At 36.6% G+C, this 21,451-nt stretch overlaps 1 protein-coding gene across 1 annotated transcript in view; it reads left to right on the forward strand.

The window, feature by feature from the left end:
* Window positions 1-21,451, forward strand: part of CNTLN (centlein, centrosomal protein) — a 354,792-nt gene that overhangs the window by 218,162 nt on the left and 115,179 nt on the right. The window contains exon 14 of the mRNA XM_010857100.1: window positions 17,568-17,668. Within this exon, the coding sequence (XP_010855402.1) occupies window positions 17,568-17,668 (101 nt within the window). The remainder of the gene's footprint in view (window positions 1-17,567; window positions 17,669-21,451) is intronic.

A 21,451-nucleotide genomic window follows, 5' to 3' on the forward strand; every position in this document is an offset into this window, starting at 1 on the left:
AATTGACATATTAACCACATTGAGTCCTCTATTCCATGAATACTTAATTTGTTGAGACTTTCTTTTATCAGTGTTTTATAGTTTTAGCATGCAGATTCTGTATGTCTAATACCATTGTTGCATGAATGCATGCCTGCTTAGTTGCATCCAACTCTTTGTGATCCTATGAACTATATATAGCCCACCAGGCTCCTTTGTTCACAGGATTCTCCAGGCAAGAATACAGGAGTGAGTTGCCATGCACTTCTCCAGGGGATCTTCCTGACCCAGGGATTAAACCCATGTCTCTTAGCAGCCTGCATTGGCAGACAGGTTCTTTACCAGTGTAGCACCTGGGAAGTTACTGTTGTTAGATTTGTGCAAAGTAACTCTTGAAGCTATTATGAATGGTATTATGACTTTAGTTTTGGTTTCTGATTGTACATTGCCAGTATGTAGAAATGTTATATTTTTACATGTCGACATTATAACAAAATCTACTATGTTATTATTTTCTGTTTCCTCTGTTTCCCTTTTCCCCCTTTCCTATATGTCACTTGAACTTATTTTTAGATTTAGGTTTTTATTTATCCCTAAGGTTTAGGAGTATATGTCTTTGAATATGCTTTTCTTAGTGTTTGCTCTAAGTAGTTCACACACATAATTTATTACACTGTTTATTGGTATCAACATTTTACCACTTCAGAAACTTAACAACCTTACTTCTCTTTGTGTCTGTTTACCCTCCTCTTTTTATAATATGTTGTCTTAACTCTTTTCTCTAAATACTTAGAGAAACTCATTAGTTGATACTACATTTTTTGCTTCAGCTGTCAAATATTATTTTAAATATTTGGCAAAACTAATACAATATTGTAAAGTTTAAAAATAAAATAAAAAAAATAAAATAAAACTTTAAGAGAAGGATAGCCAATTTTTTAAGTTAAAACTTTTCATTTTGTATTGGGGGATAGCCAGTTAACAATGTTATTATAGTTTCAGATGAATAGCAAAGGGATTCAGCCATATTGGATACATACATGTGTATCCAATCTCCTTGAAACTCCCCTCCCATCCAGGCTGCCACGTTGAGCAGAGTTCCCTGTGCTATACAGTAGGTCCTTGTTGGTTATCTATTTTAAATATAGCAATGTGTACACAGTAGGATAGACTATTATGTATTTTTTCTTTTCCTAAGTTTTCTTCTTTTATCATTTTCTTTCTGTTTGAAGAGCTTTTCTTTAGACTGTCTTTTAAGGTAGGCCAAACATACTCTAAGTTTTCCTTTACCTAAAATATCTTCACCTTCATTTATAAAGGATATTTCCACTGGATAGAGTATTCTAGGTTGGCAATTTTTTTTTTTTTTGGCACTGGAAGACTATACCACTTCTTTCTGGCCTCCATGGTTTCTGATGAAAAATACTTTGTTAATTGAATCATTGCTTCCTTGAAAGTAATACATCATTCTCTCTAGGTATTTTTAATAATTTTTCCTTTTTCTTAACTTTTAAAATTTTGATTATGATATGTTTTGGCACAGATTTCTTTTTGTTTATTCTTCTGGGAGTATTCTACATTCCTTGAATCTCTAAATATGTGGCTTTTATCAAATTTGGGAAGTTTTGGCCATTATTTTTTCAAATATTTTTTTCAGCCCCATATTCTTCTTAGTCTGGGACTCAGTTAATGTATATGTTAGATCTTTTAGTATTGTCCTACTGATCTCTGAAGCTTTGTTCATTTTACTTTTTAGACTATTTTATTTCCATTGTCCAAACTGGGTAATTTTTATTGTTCTGTCTTCAAAATTCTTCCTTCTTTTGTCTGGCATCTCTTATTTAGCCCATGAAGTAAGGGTTTTTTTTTTTTTTTTAATTTTAGTTATTGTGATTTCAGCTCTAAAATTTTGGTTTGATTCTTCTTTATAGCTCTATTTGCTGAGATTTTCTTTTTTTTTTTTTTCAAGATTATACATAACCATTCATTGGAGCATTTTCATCATGACTGTTTTAAAATCCTTATCAAGTTATTCTGATTTGTATGTTTTTTTTTAATTTAAATTTATTTATTTTAATTGGAGGCTAATTACTTTACAGTATTGTATTGGTTTTGCCATACATCAACATGAATCTGCCATGGGTGTACACGTGTTCCCAATCCTGAACCCCCCTCCCACCTGCCTCCCCATACCATCCCTCAGGGTCATCCCGGTGCACCAGCTCCAAGCATCCTGTATCCTGCATTGAACCTAGACTGGCGATTCGTTTCTTATATGATATTATACATGTTTCAATGCCATTCTCCCAAATCATCCCACCCTCTCCTTCTCCCACAGAGTCCAAAAGACTGTTCTATACATCAGTTTCTCTTTTTCTGTCTCGCATACAGGGTTATTGTTACCATCTTTCTATATTCCATATATGTGCATTAGTATACTGTATTGGTGTTTTTCTTTCTGGCTTACTTCACTCTGTATAATTGGCTCCAGTTTCATCCACCTCATTAGACCTGATTCAAATGTATTCTTTTTAATGGCTGAGTAATACTCCATTGTGTATATGTACCACAGCTTTCTTATCCATTCATCTACTGATGGACATCTAGGTTGCTTCCATGTCCCGGCTATTATAAACAGTGCTGTGATGAACATTGGGGTACATGTGTCTCTTTCAATTCTGGTTTCCTCAGTGTGTATGCCCAGCAGTGGGATTGCTGGGTCATAAGACAGTTCTATTTCCAGTTTTTTAAGCAGTCTCCACACTCTTCTCCATAGTGGCTGTACTAGTTTGCACTGACTTGTGGGTTATCTTGTTATCATTTCTTAGTTATTTCACAATCAAGTTGAGATCTTCTTTGTTCTTGATATGATAAGTGATTTTCAGTAGTCTCTTGGATATTGTAGTATTATGTTTTGAGACTCTGGATCTTATTTAACTCTTTTACTTAACAAACCTCTGATGACATCATGCTTGTGGGAGAAGGTCACATTGTTACTGCCAGGGAGGGTGGGAGTCTTAGCTCCTAACTTGACCCCTGCTGACATCACATGGAAGGTGGTGTGAAAGGATGCCTCATTACCACTTGATGGGCATGGAAGTCCAGGCTTCTTATTTGGTTTCATTGATAGAAAAAGCTAGGCTGTTTCTTCTTCTTCTTCTTTCTCCAGTGGTTATTATCAATATTATCAATAAGATTTCTGTCCTGCTAGTCTGTCCCTTTCCTGGTTCTTTGGCTTGAGAGAGCAGACTTCCCTTGAGACATTTTGTTTGTGTATTTTGGCGTTTCTCCAGTACTAAATTGAGAATGTTAGGAGGAAAGAAGAAATCTATGGAACTTATCACTGTGATTTGTTCTTCTAGTGTTGTTCCTCACTCCTAAGGTCCTTATCCTATCCTTCTCTTTGCCTTTCGGAGTCTTCCTGTATTTGTTTTATGTACAGATTTTCCTCAGCTGTTGATGAGGTTCTGTCTTGATAAGCCCATCCTAAGTTTAACATATCATAAGTTAAAAAAACATTTAATATATCTACCCTGAATGCTTGCTAAATCACTTTTGTGTCCAACTCTTTGTGACTCCATGGACTGTAGCATGCCAATCTCCTCTGTTCAAGGAATTCTCCATGAAAGAATATTGGAGTGGGTTTCTATGCCCTCCTCTAGGGGATCTTTCTGATCTAGGGATCTAACCCACATCCCTTACGTCTCCTGCATTGGCAGGCAGGTTCTTTACTACTAGTGCCCCCTGGGAATCCCATAACGACCCTGTGCTGTGCTTAGTCACTCAGTCATGTCTGCCTCTTTGCGACCCCATGGACTGTAGCTCGCCAGGCTCCTCTGCCCATGGAATTCTCCAGGCAGGAATACTGGAGTGGGTTGCCATTCCCTTCTCCAGGGGATCTTCCCAACCCATCGATTGAACCTGGGTCTCCTGCATTGCATGCAGATTCTTTACCATCTGATGAGCCACCAGGGAAGCTATATAATGACCCCCTACCTGATACCATATCTTAGCCTACCTTAACTTAAATGTATTGAACACTTAAATATGCCTGCAGTTGGGAAAATCATCTCATGCAAAACCCATTTTATAATAAAGTGTTAAATATCTCATATAATTTATTAACTAGTGTACTGAAAGTGAAAAATAAAATGGCTGTATGGGTATAGAATGGTTGTAAGTTGTGAATGGCTGTTTACTCTTGTGATTGTATGACTAGCTGGAGCTACAACTCTCTGCAGCTGCCCAGCATCATGCAGGAGTATCTTTCAGGATGCCACTATGCTAAGTCACTTCAGTCGTTTCCGACTCTGTGTGACCCCATAGACGGCAGCCCACCAGGCTCGCCTGTCCCTGGGATTCTCCAGGCAAGAACACTGGAGTGGGCTGCCATTTCCTTCTTCAATGCATGAAAGTGAAAAGTGAAAGTGAAGTCACTCAGTCGTGTCCGACTCTTAGCGACCCCATGAATTGCAGCCTAACAGGCTCCTCCGTCCATGGGATTTTCCAAGCAAGAGTACTGGAGTGGGGTGCCATTGCCTTCTCCGCAGGATGCCACTAGCCCAGGAAAAATCAAAGTTCAAAATTCTAAGTGCAATTTACTGAATGCATATTGCTTTCGTACTATTGTTAAGTTGAAAAGTCATTGTCAAACTATTGTAAATAAAGGACCACCTGTAATTGTGTTCAGAGCTTTTATATTTAATTAGTGGGAAGTATAGGGGTAATATATCTACTTGTCAGGAACCAGAAGTTTCAGCTGGTTTTTCTATAGACCAGGCACTCTTATTTTTGTGTTATACAGTAGGATCTAGTTTAATAATACTCAGTCCTGACTGTTTAAGGGGTAAGTTTTACCCCTATTTATGCAGAAATAGGGGCTTCCCAGGTAGCACTAGTGCTAAAGAATATGCCCGCCACAGCAGGAGACCCAAGAGACTAGGTTCAATCCCTGGGTTGAGAAGATGGCCTGGAGCAGGAAATGGCAACCTGCTCTAGTATTCCTTGCCTGGAACATTCAGTTCATGGACTGAGGAGCCTAATGGGGTACCGTACATGGGATCGCAAAGAATCAGACACTGAGCACATACAGTAATAGCTGTCTTTAAACTGTAAGGCTAAGAAACAGTCAAAGAAAATCTCCACAGATTTGGGTAGTACTTGTAACTCCAGTCTTAAAAACTGAGTTTACTTTTCAAGACCTTAATAAGAAATTCTCTGACAACTCTAAATCCAATCCAGTTGTAAAAGTTAACGTTCCAACTCTTTGCCACCCCATGGATTACACAGTCTATGGAATTCTCCGGGCCAGACTACTAGAGTGGGCAGCTGTTCTCTTCTCCAGGGGATCTTCTCAACCCAGGGATCGAACCCAGGTTTCCCATATTGCAGGTGGATTCTCTACCAGCTGAGCCACTAGTGAAGCCCCAATTAAAAAATTATGACAACTCTAAATTAGTTTTTAAAATATAATTAAAATGACACTACTGCTGACCTGTATTATTGTGGTTTTACCAATAATTATGGTCAGAGTTTTTGTTGTGGCTGTAGTATGGCAATCTAATGATTGGAAAATTTTGCATAGATTATAATTCATATGATAATTCATTTAGATTTATAAAATACATCTACTTGTTATATCATAATGATACCCTTACAAAAGACTATGAACTTAGTAGTTTATGAACTATAAATTGGATGGTTCCTTCAATATTTATCTAATAAATATTCATATTTTCATTTATTTATCTATTCAGTATTTAAACAGTATCATTCAGAACTAGGTGCTAAGCCAGGGACTTAGTATGCAGTGGTGTACTGAAGAGTAATAATTTCGAACTCTAATGAGGTTTTTTCTTGGGGCATTTGCTGTGTACTGATAAAGTGAAACCATTCTTTGGGATGCTAGATAGAAAGGAGCAAGGAAAGCCTACAGAAATGTCAGTAGGCTTATAGCCTTTTCACTTAGTTGAGGATGTTGCCTTACTGACACTAAGTTAAATGTATGAACGAACAAGATCATGTTAACATCCTGCTAAACAAACATGGTAATATTCTCCTAAATATAAACATTAGTATAAATGTTTGTGTACATTCTTTCTGAGTAGTAAATATTAAAGGGGCTCCAGTACTGCAAGATATTAAGCTTTTCTTATATAGCAAATCCACCTCATCTTTGATATGAACGCTACAAGTCAAGAAAAGATGCACAGAAATTCACAGTATGTTTTCTGTATCCTTGGCTAAATAAATAAGGAGCTTGTAGTGGGTAGGTTCAGTTCGGTCACTCAGTCATGTCCAACTCTTTGTGACCCCATGAACTGCAACACACCAGGCCTCCCTGTCCATCACCAACTGCTGGAGTCTACCCAAACCCATGTCCATTGATTCAGTGATGCCATCCAACTATCTCATCCTCTGTCGTCCCCTTCTCCTGCCCTCAATCTTTCCTAGCATCAGGGTCTTTTCAGATAAGTCAGCTCTTTGCATTAGGTGGCCAAAGTATTGGAGTTTCAGCTTCAATATCAGTCCTTCCAATGAACACCTAGGACTGATCTTTAGGATGGACTGGTTGGATCTCCTTGCAATCCAAGGGACTCTCAAGAGTCTTCTTCAACACCACATTTCAAAAGAATCAATTCTTTGGCTCTCAGCTTTCTTATAGTCCAACTCTCACATCTATACATGACTACTAGAAAAACTATAGCCTTGACTAGATGGACCTTTGTTGAGAAAGTAATGTCTCTGCTTTTTAATATGCTGTCTATGTTGGTCATAACTTTCCTTCCAAGGAGTAAGCGTCTTTTAATTTCATGGCTGCAGTCACCATCTGCAGTGATTTTGGAGTCCCCCAAAATAAAGTCAGCCACTGTTTCCACTGTTTCCCCATGTGTTTGCCATGAAGTGACCAGATCAGATGCCATGATCTTAGTTTTCTGAATGTTAAACTTTAAGCCAACCTTTTCACTCTTCTCTTTCACTTTCATCAAGAGGCTTTTTATTTCTTCTTCACTTTCTGCCATAAGGGTGGTGTTATCTGCATATCTGGGGTTATTGATATTTCTCCTGGCAATCTTGATTCCAGCTTGTGCTTCCTCCAGCCCAGCATTTCTCATGATGTACTCTGCATATAAGTTAAATAAGCAGGGTGACAATATACAGCACTCCTTTTCCTGTTTGGAACCAGTCTATTGTTCTATGTCCAGTTCTAACTGTTGCTTCCTGACCTGCATACAGATTTCTCAGGAGGCAGGTCAGGTGGTCTGGTATTCCCATCTCCTTCAGAATTTTCCAGTTTATTGTGATCCACATAGTCAAAGGTTTTGGCATAGTCAATAAAGCAGAAATAGATGTTTTTCTGAAACTCTCTTGCTTTTTCGATGATCCAGCAGATGTTGGCAATTTGATCTCTGGTTCTTCTGCCTTTTCTAAAACAAGTTTGAACATCTGGAAGTTCACGGTTCACGTATTGCCTGACTTGGAGAATTTTGAGCATTACTCTACTAGTGTGTGAGATGAGTGCAATCGTGCGGTAGTTTGAGCATTCTTTGGCATTGCCTTTTTTGGGGATGGGAATGAAAACTGACCCTTTCCAGTGGGTAGTTTTGATGTTTTTATACTAACTTGTAGTCTGTAGAAAATGCTGCAGCTAAGCACTCTGCTAGACACAGGTACACATGGAGAAATAATATGCCACCCTTTTATGGGATCTCACAGCTTAGCAGGGAAATCAACAGATGTAGAACAAAAACTTCCAATAAGGAAACAGTGGTGACACAAAATGGAAAAAATGGCATTATGATTTGTGCATTTGCTCAAACCAATGCCCTGCTAAGTCACTTCAGTCATGTCCGACTCTGTGTGACCCCATAGACGGCAGCCCACCAGGCTCCCCCATCCCTGGGATTCTCCAGGCAAGAACACTGGAGTGGGTTGCCATTTCCTTCTCCAATGCATGAAAATGAAAAGTGAAAGTGAAGTCGCTCAGTCGTGTCCGACTCTTCACGACCCCATGGCCTGAGCCTACCAGGCTCCTCCACCCATGGGATTTTCCAGGCAAGAGTACTGGAATGGGCTGCCATTGCCTTCTCCAATAAGCAATCTAAATGTCCATAATTAGCTAATATAAGTGCATCATGATATATTAATATGTTGTTATTGCTCCAGAGCTAATTCATGTCCAGCTCTTTGTGACTCAGTGTACTTCAGCATGCCAGGCTCCCTTGTCTTTCACTATCTCCTGGAGTTTGCTCAAATGCATGTCCACTGAGTTGGTGATACTATATTTATATTAAATGTAATGTGAACTATGCTGCATTTAACATGAATGAATTGGATCTATAAAGCAACGTATAGATCCTCAAAAGCAAAAGTTGAGTTAAATGAAGAAAATTCAATAATAGTATATATACTACGTTCTCTAAAAATATAGAAATTTAAGTCATAGAACAGCACTGTTTTTGTGAATATATATATATGTGTGTGTGTGCACATACAAACACACACATACATCCACAAAAATATAGTTGTATATAATTGTATACACAGACATATATATATATACTACGTAAAAATGTAAGGTACTGATTATTTCTAGGGAGGGAATAAAAGTGAATAACAGAATTGTTCAGTTCAGTTCAGTCGCTCAGTTCTGTCTGACTCTTTGCGACCCCATGGACTGCAGCACACCATGCCTCCCTGTCCATTGCCAACTCCCAGAGTTTACTCAAACTCATGTCCATTGAGTCAGTGATCACATCCAACCATCTCATCCTCTGTCGTCCCCTTCTCATCCTGCCTTCAATCTTTCCCAGCATGGGGGTCTTTTCAAATGAGTCAGCTCTTTGCATCAGGTGGCCAGAGTATCGGAGTTGCACCTTCCAATGAATATTCAGGACTAGTTTCTTTTAGGATGGACTGGTTGGATCTCCTTGCAGTCCAAGGCACTCTCAAGAGTCTTCTCCAACACCACAGTTCAAAAGCATCAATTCTTTGGCACTCAGCTTTCTTTATAGTCCAACTCTCACATCCATACATGACTACTGGAAAAACCATAGCGTTGACTAGATGGACCTTTGTTGGCAACGGAATTGTTGTTGTTGTTAAATCGCTCAGTGTTGTACAACTCTTTGTAACCCCATGGACTGCAGCACACCAGGCTTTCCTGTCCTTCACCTTCTCCCGGAGTTTGCTCAAACTCATCTCCATTGAGCTGGTGATGCCATCTAACGATCTCATCCTCAGTAACAAAATAATTTAATTTTTTCACAAAAATGAAAACTATGGATTAAATATTACATAATATTAGTATTTTAAAATCTAAATAATTGGTACATTAATGTTGTTTGCCTTAGTCTACATAATTTTTTGTGTGTGAGACATTTTTCTGCCTTTTAAAGTATGTACTCAAAAAATAGTAATCTCACATGTCAACACATATGCAAGGATGTTAACTACAGAATTATTTATAATTATTAAAAATGGAAACAACCAAAATAGCAGTTGATATACCTATATAGCTAAAAATTAGCTGTATAGCTAAATTATTATATTATATATATTATAATGATATTGTATTCTTATCATACATAGAAATCAATTCAAGGTGGACTACAGGTCTAAATTTGAAAGATTAAGTAATAAAACTTTTAAGGAAAATCATAGAAGAGCACCTTTTTGTCTTTGTAGTAGACAAAGATTTAAAGAATAGACTAAATTTAAACTAAAATATGGTAAACAGGGCTGTGTTAAAATCAATAACTTCTATTCATTGAAAGATACCATTCAGTTAATCAAAAGGCAACTTTCAGAGCCCAGAAAGATGTGTCAGAGCACAAAAAGACAAAGGTATATGTCTAGCAAAGGGCTAATACCCAGAATATATAGTTCCTATGAATAAATAAGAAAATGACTGTCAATCCAGTAGAAATATGAGCAAAACATTTGAACAAATATTTCACAAAGGAACTATCTCCAGATAAGCAATATACGTATGAAAAAGCAGTCAAATTGCTTTGTCCTCTTTTACTAGTTTTCTTTTTCAGTTTGGAAGCTTACATCATTGTAGGTCTTTCTTCTTTTCTAGTATACATATATAATGATCTAGAAATGCATGTAGGCACTGCTTTAGCACCTCACAAATTTTCGAAGATTGTGTTTTATTTTTTTATAAGTTCAAATATTTTCTAATTCCTCTTAGATTGTTCATTGAGAAAAAAGTATTTTAGTTTCTTTAATTTCACATATCTGAAGATTTTCCAGATATAATTGGTGTTGATTTCTACTTTAAGTGTATTGATATTGTGGCCATAGAAAATAATTTGCATGATTTAATTTTTTAAAAATTTTATTTAAAATGTTTTATGTTTCAGCATTATAGTTTTATTTTGATGCAAGTCCATAGCACTTGAAAACAATATGTGTTTTGATGTTATTGGACAGACTTTTATAAATTTTCAGTGAAGAGTTTTCATTCTATGTCCTTACTGATTTCCATCCATTTTTTTCTGTTATTTATACCCAGAGAAGTATGTTTAAAATTTCAGTTTAAATATTTTCAGATATATTAAAACACCTTGTTAGCACAGACTTGGAGTACCCTGTTCATTGGAATGACCCTTTTGGGTTCTTTGCTGAGTACCCCTAATGTTCAACGAGATTCTTCCCTCTGCTTCTGCTGCTGCTGCTAAGTCGCTTCAGTGGTGTCCAACTCTGTGCGACCCCATAGACGGCAGCCCACCAGGCTCCTCCATCCCTGGGATTCTCCAGGCAAGAACACTGGAGTGGGTTGCCATTGCCTTCTCCCTCTAGCTGGTTAGAATTCACATGTCTCCCAGTGCCATGAGAGCTCTGGGAATAGTTCTGAGGCACTGGTTGTTCTCAGCTTGCCTTACTGAACTTTTTTTTTTTTTTAAACTTTACAATATTGTATTGATTTTGCCAAACATCGAAATGAATCTGCCACAGGTATACATGTGTTCCCCATCCTGAACCCTCCTCCCTCCTCCCTCCCCGTACCATCCCTCTGGGTCGTCCCAGTGCACCAGCCCCAAGCATCCAGTATCGTGCATCGAACCTGGACTGGCGACTCGTTCCATATATGATATTATACGTATTTCAATGCCATTCTCCCAAATCATCCCACCCTCTGCCTCTCCCACAGAGTCCAAAAGACTGTTCTGTACATCAGTGTCTCTTTTGCTGTCTTGTATACAGGGTTATTGTTACCATCTTTCTATATTCCATATATACGTGTTAGTATACTGTATCGGTGTTATACTATGCTTGTGCAACAAAATATTCATCGAAAGACTCAAATGAATTCTAATGCAAAGTTCTACAGTTCCTCCTCTGTAGCTTCCTCCTGAGTACTGTGCTTTACAAATTCCAAACATTTCAGCTTTCCCAAACTCCAGTCTCTTTTTCTTCTGATCACTGAAGACTCCCTCTTCCTACATCATGACATCATCATGAGTGCCTCCTGGCAGAAATCTGGACTGTCCTTCGGACTCTCTTTGTTGATCAAAGTTCATTGTAGTCTGTTCTCCACCATCTGAATACAGTCACCTCACATAATTTGTCCAGTCAGAAGTAGATTTTGAATTGTGGTTTCCATACCAAACAGAACATCAGAAACAGCGGAATAAATGGGTAATAAATCTGAGTCCCTAAGTAGCCAATGTTTATCCTGCTTGGGAGTGCCTGGGCGCTTACTCTGTCAGCTACTTATCCAAATACCCATTAAGATGTGTGGTTTGTTGGTACTTATTTTGACTCAAGAACAAGGCAGTCCCTAGAGTTTATAAATGCTTCACATTAACAGTACAGACTTTGTGAATTCTTCCTTAAAAAAAAAAAACAAAACAACTGTAAGCATAGAATACCTCTAAAGAAGCATGAAATAACATTTCCAATAGCTGTAGCCCTGTGTTCCACTGGGTAGTGATCTAAGTAAGAGCCAAGAAAAACTAAGTTAAGATGAGCTACATCTGGTTTTTCTTTGTGGGGCCATCTTGCTACATTATGTTCTATGTTCTTAGCAAAACAAAGCAAGAACCTAATTTAAACTTAATCACTTTGTGGTTGGATATAGATGTGTGTGCTTCCCAGATGGCTCAGTGGTAAAGAATCTACCTGCCAGTGCAGGAGACACAGCAGATGCGGGTTCGATCCCTTGATCGAGAAGATCCCCAGGAGGAGGAAAGTGGCAACTACTCCAGTATTCTTTCCTGGAAAACTCCTTGGACAAAGGAGCCTGGTGGGCTGCAGTCCATGGGGTCCCGAAGAGTTGGACTTAACTCAGCATGGATGCCTATATGTGTGCATGTTTGTTTGCCCTTCCCATCAACCTGTAACCTAAGTGCAACCTAATTTCAAATGTGTAAGATTCCAATTTGTTAAATCTTTATATATGTGTATTTATGTTTCTATGAACAAAAATATAATTATTTGTATCAGACTCTAATTTTTTTCAGGAAGTAAACTGAGTGGGGGGAAGCAGAGACTACTAGTTTTTTTTTTTTTCCACTTTATATACCTTTTAATTTGAATTATTTTAAGAATTATATTTCTTGTTTAGTACAAGAAATATAGTTTTTTAGTTCTAAAAATTTAGAACTGTTATATCTTCCTAGCAAATCATTTCTTTCACTGTTCTATAAGGTTCATATTTATCCTTAATATTTTTCTTAGTGTATATTTCATTTTTTATGATTCTTTTAAAGATACTTCTTTCCTTCAATTTGATTATATTTTTAGTTCATTTTCGTGCTCTGCTAGTTCATAAATTTTTGTTTTCCATTCTTTAAATGTTTTTTCTTGAAATTATGCTTCATTTATTTGACAGTCTTAATTTCTTCAGTATGCTTCCATCCTTCTTTTACAATGCAAGGATCTTCAAATGCTTTAATTCTGATCCTCTCATTCATCTAATATCATTTTGTTGTTCAGAATGTTAGTTTTACCTTTACTTAGATATTTTGATTGCTTTGCTTAATAAATGTTTGCTTGCTGTTATGTACATATTTATACTTCTTTCATCATATCCTATTTTGTTGTATACATTGCTTTTGAGTTTTTTCTTCCTGAAATAGAATATTCTTTAATAGTTCTTTAATATAGGACCTGTGAGTAGTAAATCATGGAATATGGAAAATATTACTTATTTTCCATCAGATTTTCTTATTAATATCAGAAGCCTACTGTCTTTCCTGAATTCATTAATTGTTGTTTTTTTTCTCATTCTATTCATTTCAGAGTTGCCTTGTTTTCTTTGGTGTCCTCAATTTTGGTATGTTCCTAGTGTAAATATAGTTTTATTAATTCTGCTTTCAATTTTTGATACTCTCAATCTATTAATTAATATTTTTCATTGGTTCTCAATCTTCAGTTATTATATATTAAATATTGTCTCCCCCCTCCATTTTCTCAATTCTCTCTTCATATAATTTCTATTAGATGCTTTCTGGCCTTCTCATTCCAACAGACTATATATATAGTTACTGTTTCCTCTGCTTTGTTTCTTTGTGTTGTCTTTAATTTTACAAAGTTTTATTAGCTTTGTTGGTGTGCTATTTAATCCATCCACTGAATTTTAAATTTCAGTTATTATGTTGTTATTACTAGTTTTATTATTTTATTTATTAGCATTTCTAGATATAGTAGTTGGTTCTTTTTTAAAAATTTGTCTTCTCTCAAAAACCCCTGTTCTTTTTCATATATGTTTATAACTTTTTTTCTTTTTTATCACCATTTAAAAAACTCTTATTTTGTAAGAATTCATTTTAAATTATTGTGTTATTTCTCTTTGCTTGTAAATTCTCCCATTTTGAATGGGGTGATATACAGACTGTCATTTATGGCTTTGAGCTTATTCATATTTACTCTTATCTACAAACCTGACTTCTTTAAGAATTATTTTCTGTTGTGGCTTTCCTCTTGTGCATTCTCTCAGTTTTAGACACCTCTCTGTAGTGGATTATTGTGTCTGCTGGAACTCTAAATCTACACTGGTCATAAACCTCTTTTTACATTACTGTCATTTCTTCAGGTCTCTGCAAACATATAATGGCTCAATTTTAATGTCAGTAATATAGAAAATGTGGAGAAGGAAATGGCAACCCACTCCAGTATTCTTGCCTGAATAATCCCAGGGACAGAAGAGCCTGGTGGGCTGCCGTCTATAGAGTAGCACAGAGTCAGACATGACTAAAGCGAATTGGCAGGAGCAGCAGCAATGTAGAAAATGAATTGGAAAAGAAATGCAAGAAGGCAAAGTGGTTGACTGAGGATGCTTTGCAGATAGCTGAGGAAAGAAGAGAAGCAAAAGATAAGGGAGAAAGAGAAAGATGTATCCAACTGAATGAAGAGTTCTGGAGAATAGCAAGGAGAAAAAAGAAGGCCTTCTTAAATGAGCAATACAAAGAAATAGGGGAAAACAATAGAATGTAAAAGACTGGAGATCTCTTCAAGAAAATTGAAACTGTCAAAGGAACATTTCATGCAGGGATGGGCACAATAAAGGACAGAAATGTTACGGACTTAACAGAAGCAGAAGAGATTAAGAAGAGGTGGCAAGAATACACAGAAGAACTATACAGAAAAGGTCTTCATGACCCGGATAACCATGATGGTGTGGTCACTCACCTAGAGCCAGACATCCTGGAATGTGAAGTCAAGTGGGCCTTAGGAAGCATCACTACAGACAAAGCTAGTGGAGGTGACAAAATTCCAGCTGAGCTATTTCAAATCCTAAAAGATGATGCTGTGGAAGTGCTGCACTCAATATGCCAGCAAATTTGGAAAACTCAGCAGTGGCCACAGGACTGGAAAAGGTCAGTTGTCATTCCAATTTCAAAGAAGAGCAATGCCAAAGAATGTACAAACTACCATACATTTGCACTCATTTCACATGCTAGCAAGGTCATGCTTAAGCCCTTCAAGCTAGCTTTCAACAGTACATGAACTGAGAATTTCCAGATGTACAAGCTGGGTTTTGAAGAGCCAGAGGAACTAGAGATCAAATTGCCAACATTTGTTGAATCATGGAGAAAGCAAAGGAATTATAGAAAAACATCTACTTCTGCTTCATTGACTACTAAAGCCTTTGACAGTGTGAATCACAACAAACTGTGAAAAATTCTTAGAGAGACAAGAGTACCAGACCACCTTACCTGTCTCCTGAGAAACCTGTTTGTGGATCAAGAAGCAAAAGTTAGAACCAGACCTGGAAAAACTTGCCTGTTCAAAACTGGGAAAGGAGTACAAGGCAATATATTGTTACTCTGCACATTTAACTTACCTGCAGAGTACATCATGTGAAATGCTGAACTAGATAAATCACAAGCTGGAATCAAGGTTTCCAGGAGAAATATCAACATCCTCAGATAGGCAGATGATACCTTTCTTTTTTTTTTTTTGTAGGTATTTTATTTATTTATTTATTTATTTTATGTTCTCTCTTTTTTTAAATTAATTTTATTTTATTTTTAAACTTTACATAATTGTATTAGTTTTGCCAAATATCAAAATCAATCTGCCACAGGTATACATGTGTTCCCCATCCTGAACCCTCCTCCCTCCTCCCTCCCCATGGCATTGAAACATGTAAAATATCATGTATGAAATGAGATGCCAGTCCAGGTTCGATGCACGATACTGGATGCTTGGGGCTAGTGCACTGGGACAACCCAGGTGATACCTTTCTAATGGCAGAAAGCAAAGAGGAACTAAAGAGCCTCTTAATGAGGGTGAAAGAGGCGAGCAAAAAAGCTGGCTTAAAACTTAACATTCAAAAAACTAAAATCATGGCATCTGGTCCCATCACTTCCTGGCAGAGATTTGGAAACAGTAGAAACAGTGACAGACTTTATTTTCTTGGACTCCAAAATCACTGCAGATGGTGACTGCAGCCATGAAATTAAGACAGTTGCTCTTTGGAAGGAAAGCTATGACAAACCTAGACAGTAATATTAAAAAGCAGAGATATCACTTTGTTGACAAAGATCTAATTAAAGCTAAGGTTTTCTTCTAGTAGTCATGTTCAGATGTGAGAGTTGGGCCATAAAGAAGTCTGAGCAGCTAAGAATTGATTCTTTCAAATTGTGGTACTGGAAAAGACTCTTGAGAGTCCCTTGAACTTCAAGGAGATCAAACCAGTCCATCCTAAAGGAAATCAACCATGAATATTCATTGGAAGGACTGATGGCAACCTACTCCAGTATTCTTGCCTGGAGAATTCCATGAACAGAGGAGCCTGGTGGGTTACAGTCCAAGGGGTGACAAAGAGCCGGGCACGACAGAGTGACTAACACTTTCACTTTTGGGCTTCCCTGGTAGCTCAGCTGGTAAACAATCTGCCTGAAATACAGGAGCTCCTGGTTGTATCCCTGTGTTGGGAAGATCTCCTGGAGAAAGGATAGGCTACCCACTCCAGTGTTCTTGGGCTTCCCTGGTGTCTCAAACGGTAAAGAATCCACCTGCAATGTGGGAAACCTGGGTTTGATCCCTGGGTCGGGAAGATCCTCTGGAGAAGGGAATGGCTACCCACTCCAGTATTCTTGCCTGGAGAATTCCAGACAGAGGAGCCTGGCAGGCCCCAGTCCGTGGGGTTGCAAAGAGTTGGACACAACTGAGCAACTTTCACTTTCACTTGATGCTGAAGCTGATGCTCCAATACTTTGGCCACTTGATGTGGAGAGCTGACTCATTGGAAAAGACCCCGACGCTAGGAACAATTGACAGCAAAAGGAAAAAGAGGGGAGCAGAGGATGAGGTGGTTAGATAACATCACTGACTCAGTAAACATGATGTATTTGAGCAAACTCTAGGAGATAGTGGAGGACATAGGAGCCTGGTGTGCTACAGTCTATGAGGTCACAAAGAGTTGGACATGACTTAGTAACTCAACAAGAACAATATATACTTATGTTTCTGATCATACATGGTTGACTCTTTCTTGCCCTTAGACTGGACAAAAAGCTTCTTTTTAATGGAACTTCAGCCAGATAAGCTCAGATACTCAGGTTTTCATTCAGAAAATGTTGTGTCCCAGCTTCCTGCAGTTAATCCAGTTTTGTGTCTCAGCTGTGAAGGTCCCTGCAGATAAATATTCATGTCTACTCAGGTCTCAAGGTCAGAGCTCTCCATGGACGTCATTTAATCCAGGTCTCTTGTCATGGTAGCTCAATTTCATTTTACTAGTAAGGGTTTTTTGCCTTTATTTGGCATCTTTAGATTTACTCTTTATTTTCAGTGATAGGTATTAATGTTTTATTATTATTTTATATTGTGTATCTGTGTGTTAGAAAATGATCTGGTAAGTCAATAGATTTTTTCAAATTATGTAGCTTATGTTTTTAATTATTTAGTATGTTTATTTAGACAAAGTTAAAACTCAGTTGAAAGATTTTACTTTACAGATGTCATTAAAATTCAATTTTAATTGTTAGAATTTGTTAATATTAATATGCTCTTTTTTTTTTACTACTAATTTATGTATTTTAAAATTATTTTTGCCACCTTTACATGTTTGCCATATTTTTCTTAACTTACGTATTTAAACTAATTGTTTATTATGTTAATTTTCATAGAATGCATCTTCAAGAAGAACTGGATAAACTTAAAGTACATATGTCTGTTGATAAAGCAACAATACAAGAATTGAATACATTTATGGCAGAGAGAAGAGAAGGTAACTTTGTCAGAATAAATATTCAATGTAGGCAGTTTAAAATTATCCAGTTTTTTATGTTTTATTTTCAGCTTCTAAGAATCTTAACCCTGTTCTCCCTATTTCTATTGCTTTACTCCTTCATCTCTTATTAGCATTTTCATCTTTCATGAGAAAATCAAGTAGAGAGAACACTTAAAAGTTAGGTTTATAGTTTATTAAAATTTTAAAGAAATACTCGATAAGGAGAGAATATTCACTTTTATTATTCATTGACAAAGCTTTATTGGTTATGTTTGTTCAAAGTTTTATAGGTAATATAGAATTATTGATAATATAGAGGTAGTTACTATCAATAATTCATTTATATTTTCATATGCCATTACATTTTCTAGAAGTGATGTGATTCTCACCTGGAGTCACAGTCTTAAAGCTAGAAGGAAACTTGGAGATCTGCAAATCTGAAACCTCCCTGAACCCTAACCTGAGAGTATTTAGTAAAAGGGGATTATCTATTTCAATTGCAAGATTTTCCTTTGTTAAAATCAAGATAAGTGTATTTACTATATGACTTCAGTCCATCCTCAAGTAAGCTCATTAAAAAAAGTAAATAAGGTTGATATGACAGAGTTCCTTCTTATTTAACCTTGCTACAGCTTAATTGTTAACACTGTGCTTTTTAGGTGTTGACAAGTTATAATTAATAATTTACACTTAGTTTTTTATACTTAATAATTTGTATGTAATATTTGAATGTTTATATATCACTCATCTGGATTTTGTCACAATTACTTTGTTGTTCCAGTTTCACTTATTTAGTATACTCATGACTTGTCAAGGCCAATATTTGAATCCTTCTGATTTACACCATTGACTTACGTCATATTTTAAATTTTGGAGGAGGGAATGGCTGCCTACTCCCGTATTCTGGGCTGGAGAATTCCATGGACTGTATAGTCCATGGGGTCACAAAGAGTCGGATATAACTTGAGTGACTTTCACTTAAGCTTACTTTTTGACTGAGTTCTTTTTTTTTTTGCCATAGATCAAGGCAGTGACCATTAGTGACTACTAAGATCACTACGTGAAATACTGATGAGACCTTTATTTTTACTACTCTTTTTTATTTTCTTTACTTTTTTTTTTTTAGCCATGCCCTGCGACATGTGGGATCATAGTTCTCAAACCTGTGCTCCTTTCTTTTTTCTTTTTGTTTTCTTTTTACCTTTTGACCCCCTTCACGCATTTCTTTTATCACCTCTGTAAGTCATTAATTTGTTGTCCCTCTTTCTGAGCTTCTTTGTTTCTTTAGATTGCATATATGATAGACATCATACATTATTTGGTTTTCTTTATTTATTTAGCATAATGCCTGTGAGGCCCATCGATGTTATCACAAATGTCAAGATGCTATTCTTTTTTATGACTGAATAGTATCCACTGTATGTGTGTGTGTGTGTATATATATATATATGCCACGATTTCTTTCTATCATCCATCAATGAACACCTAGGTTATTTCCATATCTTGGCTATCATAAACAGTGCTGTAATGAACATAGGGTGCATATATCTTTTCATGTTAGTGTTTTCATCTTCTTTGGATAAATACCCAGAAGTAGAATTGCTGGAGAAGTAGAATTGCATATAATAGTTCTATTTTTATTTCTTTGAAGAACCTCCATATTGTTATACAAAGTGACTGTACTTCTTTACATTCCCATCAAAAGTGCACAAAAGTTCTCTTTTCTCCACATTCTCACCAAGATTTGTTACTTTCTGTCTTTTTCATAATAGATATTCTAAAAGATATGAGATGATATCTCAGTATGGTTTTGATTTGCATTCCCTAATGATTAATGATGTTGAACATCTTTTTGTGTATCTGTTGGCCATCTGTACCGGCATTTCTAGGAGATATTGCGAGGTATTTTTTCCAGATCACCACAATAAAATGAATATTGCTATAAAGCAGGCCACATGATTTATGTGGTTTCCCAGTAGCACCCCACTCCAGTGTTCTTGCCTGGAGAATCCCAGGGACGGGGGAGCCTCGTGGGCTGCCGTCTATGGGGTCGCACAGAGTCGGACATGACTGAAGCGACTTAGCAGCAGCAGCAGCAGTGTACATAAAAATTGTATTTACACTATATTGTAGTTTATTAAGTGTACAATAGCATTATATCTAAAAGAAATGCACTTACCTTAATTAAAAAGCACTTTATTGCTAAAAAATGCTATCTGTAATCTCAGTTTTCAGTGGGTTGTAATCCTTTTGCTTGAAGTGAAGTGAAGTGAAGTCACTCAGTCGTGTCCAACTCTTTGCGACCCCATGGACTGTAGCCCACCAGGCTCCTCAGTCCATGGAATTTTCTAGGCAAGAGTACTGGAATAGGTTGCCATTAATATTGGGAAAATTACCAAAATGTGGAACAGAGACATAAAATAACCAAATGCTATTAGAAATGGCACCTGTAGACTTGGCTGACAGAAGGTTGCCACATACTCAATTTGCTGAAAAACACAATATTTAGGAAGACTAGTAAAGCAAAGCATACTGAAGCAAATTATTCCTGTATGTCTTCTTTTGAAGAATGTCTGTTTAGATCTTTAGCCTATTTTTAAATTGGCCCATAATTTTCATTTTTTGTGGTGTCCTTTTCTGGTTTTGGTATCAAGATAATATTGGCCGTGTAAAATGAGTTTGGAAGAGCTCCCTTCTCAAATATTTTGGAAGAGTTTGAGAAGAATTAATATTAATTCCCTAAATATTTTGTAGAATTCATTAATGAAGCCATCTGGTCCTGGTTTTTGTTTGTTGGGAGGTTTTTGATTACTGATTCAGTCTCCTTACCAGTTATAAATCTGTTCAGAGCTGGTTCTTTGAAAAGATAAACAAAATTGACAAGCCTTTAGCTATATGTATAAGAAAAAAAGAGAGAACTCAAATAAAATAAAAAATGAAATAGGAGGTGTTGTAACTGATAACACAGAAATACAATACAAAGAATCATAGGAAAATATTTATAATAAATAAATTCCAACAAATTGCTCAACCTAGAAAATAAATGGATAAATTCCTGGAAACATACAACCCAGTAAGACTGAACTATCATGAAATATTAAGTCTGAGCAGAACAACTACGGTATTACTATCTGTTTCTACCATTAGGTCTCTTAATATTTGCTTTCTATATTTAGATGCTCTTATGTAAGATGTATGAATGTTTGCAAATGTTAAATCCTCTTGTTGAACAGCTTCTTCATCATTATATAATATCCATCTTTGTTTTCTGTAACAGTCTTGTTTTAAAGACTATTTTGTCCAATACAAGTGTCACTACCTCAGCTTCCTTTGGTTTCCTTTTGCATAAAATATTTTTTTCAATCCTTTCATGTTCAATCTATATGTGTCTTAACATCTATAGTGAATCTTTTGTAGTCAGTATATAGATAGGTCTTATCTTATTTTTATTCATCTAGCTACTCTGTGTCTTTGTTGGAGAATTTAGGGCATTTCCACTTAAAATAATTGCTGATATGTATGTACATCATGAGAAACGCTGGACTGGAAGAAACACAAACTGGAATCAAGATTGCTGGGAGAAATATCAATAACCTCAGATATGCAGATGACACCACCCTTATGGCACAAAGTGAAGAGGAACTCAAAAGCCTCTTGATGAAAGTGAAAGTGGAGAGTGAAAAAGTTGGCTTAAAGCTCAACATTCAGAAAACGAAGATCATGGCATCCGGTCCCATCACTTCATGGGAAATAGATGGGGAAACAGTGGAAACAGTGTCA

The sequence above is a fragment of the Bison bison genome, unplaced genomic scaffold (assembly GCF_000754665.1).
Source record: "Bison bison bison isolate TAMUID 2011002044 unplaced genomic scaffold, Bison_UMD1.0 scf7180017864376, whole genome shotgun sequence".
Taxonomy (NCBI): domain Eukaryota; kingdom Metazoa; phylum Chordata; class Mammalia; order Artiodactyla; family Bovidae; genus Bison; species Bison bison.